At 39.2% G+C, this 2,508-nt stretch overlaps 1 protein-coding gene across 1 annotated transcript; it reads left to right on the forward strand.

Moving 5' to 3' along the window:
- Positions 1-753: 753 nt before the first annotated feature.
- On the forward strand, positions 754-1,853 carry LOC109207441. The gene is made up of 2 exons (XM_019370361.1): positions 754-1,356; positions 1,470-1,853. Exons 1-2 carry the CDS (start codon positions 754-756, stop codon positions 1,851-1,853), a joined length of 987 nt encoding a protein of 328 aa, XP_019225906.1.
- Positions 1,854-2,508: the final 655 nt, after the last annotated feature.

The raw sequence follows: 2,508 nt of genomic DNA on the forward strand, positions 1-2,508 counted from the left end.
TAGATGGGGTTCCAGTATATGCATTGATGAAGGAACAGGTTGGGAATGTTCCTAAGAATGTGTAAAGGATACAGTGTGCCAAAATCAACAAACAGACAATGGGAAGGGGTCTGATCTCAATGGAACAGTAACACAAGCAGTTTCTGCCAGTTTTGCTACAGTAAACCCTAATCTGAGTTCTGTGTATGAGCTTCAATTTAAAATGATGCAGGAGAAGCTAGGAGATATGGTTAGCAATTCTGACCATTATGATGCAGCATTAACACCCCATGAACCAGGTGAACAAGCCATAGTTTCTGGAGAAAGTGAAGCATTGCCAATAGCATGTTCATCTGGAACTGGATCCCCCTTATAGATCAAAGTTAAGGTGCCATTGAAATCACCTAATCAGGTACTACATGGCCTCATTACACATCAAGGGTTGCCTTTAGACATTCAGAATTCTTTGGTGGAGCAGCAACAGCAATTTGAAGAGGAAGATGATGATGAGACTACAGTAGAGAATTTTAAAGGTGTGATGAGGGAAGGGGATGTATCTCCTATAGCAACTAATAGAAGTGGGAAGAAAGGAAAGAAAAATCAACTTAAAGAGTCATTACAACCTACAAGAATCTTGCCTAGAAGGGCAGCCTCTGGAGCCTCAAGATGATGATTAAAACACTCATATGGAATATAAGGTCTGTTAAAACTCAACAGGCCTTTTAGAGAGTGATCAATATGCAAAAGGAACATGGTTTTTTCATTATAGCACTCATGGAGCCTAAACAGAAGAAGAAATTTCTTGACAAATATAGAAGAAGATTAGGTATGGAAGCTGCAATCTCTAATGTAAATGCCAAAATTTGGTTATTTTTTGATTCTGTTGTGGAATGGGATCTCTTGATTGACACTGAGCAACAAATGACCATGAGAGTGTATCATCAGGATCTTGGTAAATACATTATGATGACATTTGTATATGCTAAGTGCAGTGCATTAGAGAGGCTGGAATTATGGGACAATCTATACTATTTGGCTAGTGATATGGAGCTGCCAGGGCTAGTAGGGGGTGATTTCAATGTAGTGTTGGGAGAGGAAGAGAAGATAGGTGGCCTACCAGTGCACCCTCCAGAGTATGAAGATTTTGCATTCTGTGTCAACTCTTGTGGCTTGTTTGATCTTGGCTACAAGGGTAGCCCTTTCACATGGTGGAATGGGAGGCCAAATGAAGAGTGTATCTTTAAAAGACTTGACAGAATCCTTGTGAACATGCCCTTTCAATCCTTATTTCCTACAATAGAGGTTGAGCACCTCAGTAGAACAGGATCTGATCATGCACCACTTTTGATGAGCTGTGGAGAGGAAGCTATGAAATTTGTTAAACCGTTCAAGTTCTTGAACTTCTGGCAAAACATGAAACCTTCTTAGATGTGGTGAAGCAGAATTGGATGGCTGACTATATAGGGGACCCTTTCTTGATGTTCAAGTAGAAATTGAAGAGGGTTAAGATTGCTCTTTCAAAATGGAGTAAATTAACCTATGGGGATATCTTCAAGCAGCTAGCTATCAGGGAGGATGTGGTAAGGATTAAGGAGATGCTTTTTGAAGAAGATCCTTCAATAGAGAATAGAATAGTACTTCAACAAGCTCAAGCTGAGTTGAAGAAGTACTTGAGCATTGAGGAGCAATATTGGAAACAAAAGGCAGGTATGACTTGGTTTGAAGAAGGAGACAGAAATACAAGGTTCTCCCATAATTGTGTCAATGGGAAGAGGCAAAAGTTACAATTAAAAAGGATCCAGAATAGTGATGGCTCATGGATTGAAGATCAAGACAAGTTATCTGAGGCTGCAGTGGAGTTTTTCCAGAAGTAATTCACTAAGGAGGGGGATCTTACAAGCTTTGGTTTGTTAAATAATGTACCTACATTGGTGACAAGGGAGCAGAACCTGGAATTATGTAGATTGCCTACTATGGAGGAGGTGAAGGATGTTGTTTTTGCATTGAGTAGTGAAAGTGCAAGTGGTCCAGATGGTTTCTCAGGTTTGTTCTTTCAAGCATGCTGGGATATTGTGGGGAAAGATATTCACACATTATTAGTTGTGTTTTTTGAGGGCAGTCCATTGCCAAAATCAATAACACATACTAATCTTGTTTTGTTGCCTAAAAAACCACAAGTTCAAACATTCTCTGACCTTAGACCTATCAGCTTGAGTAATTTTATTAACAAGGTATTCTCAAGGGTGGTGCATGATAGACTAGAAAAGATACTGCCTTCTTTGATCTCAAAAAATCAATCTGGTTTTGTCAAGGGAAGGAGTATCTTTGAGAATATATTGTTGACTCAAGAGATTGTTACTGATATAAGATTGAGAGGTAAGCCAGCCAATGTGGTGATCAAATTAGATATGGCTAAGGCATATGATAGGGTGTCTTGGAAATATTTGATGCATGTATTGAGGAGAATGGGGTTTGTAGTATGCTTTATAAACATGGTTTGGAATCTCATTGCTAACAATTGGTATTCTG

The sequence above is a fragment of the Nicotiana attenuata genome, unplaced genomic scaffold, assembly GCF_001879085.1.
Source record: "Nicotiana attenuata strain UT unplaced genomic scaffold, NIATTr2, whole genome shotgun sequence".
Lineage (NCBI taxonomy): Eukaryota > Viridiplantae > Streptophyta > Magnoliopsida > Solanales > Solanaceae > Nicotiana > Nicotiana attenuata.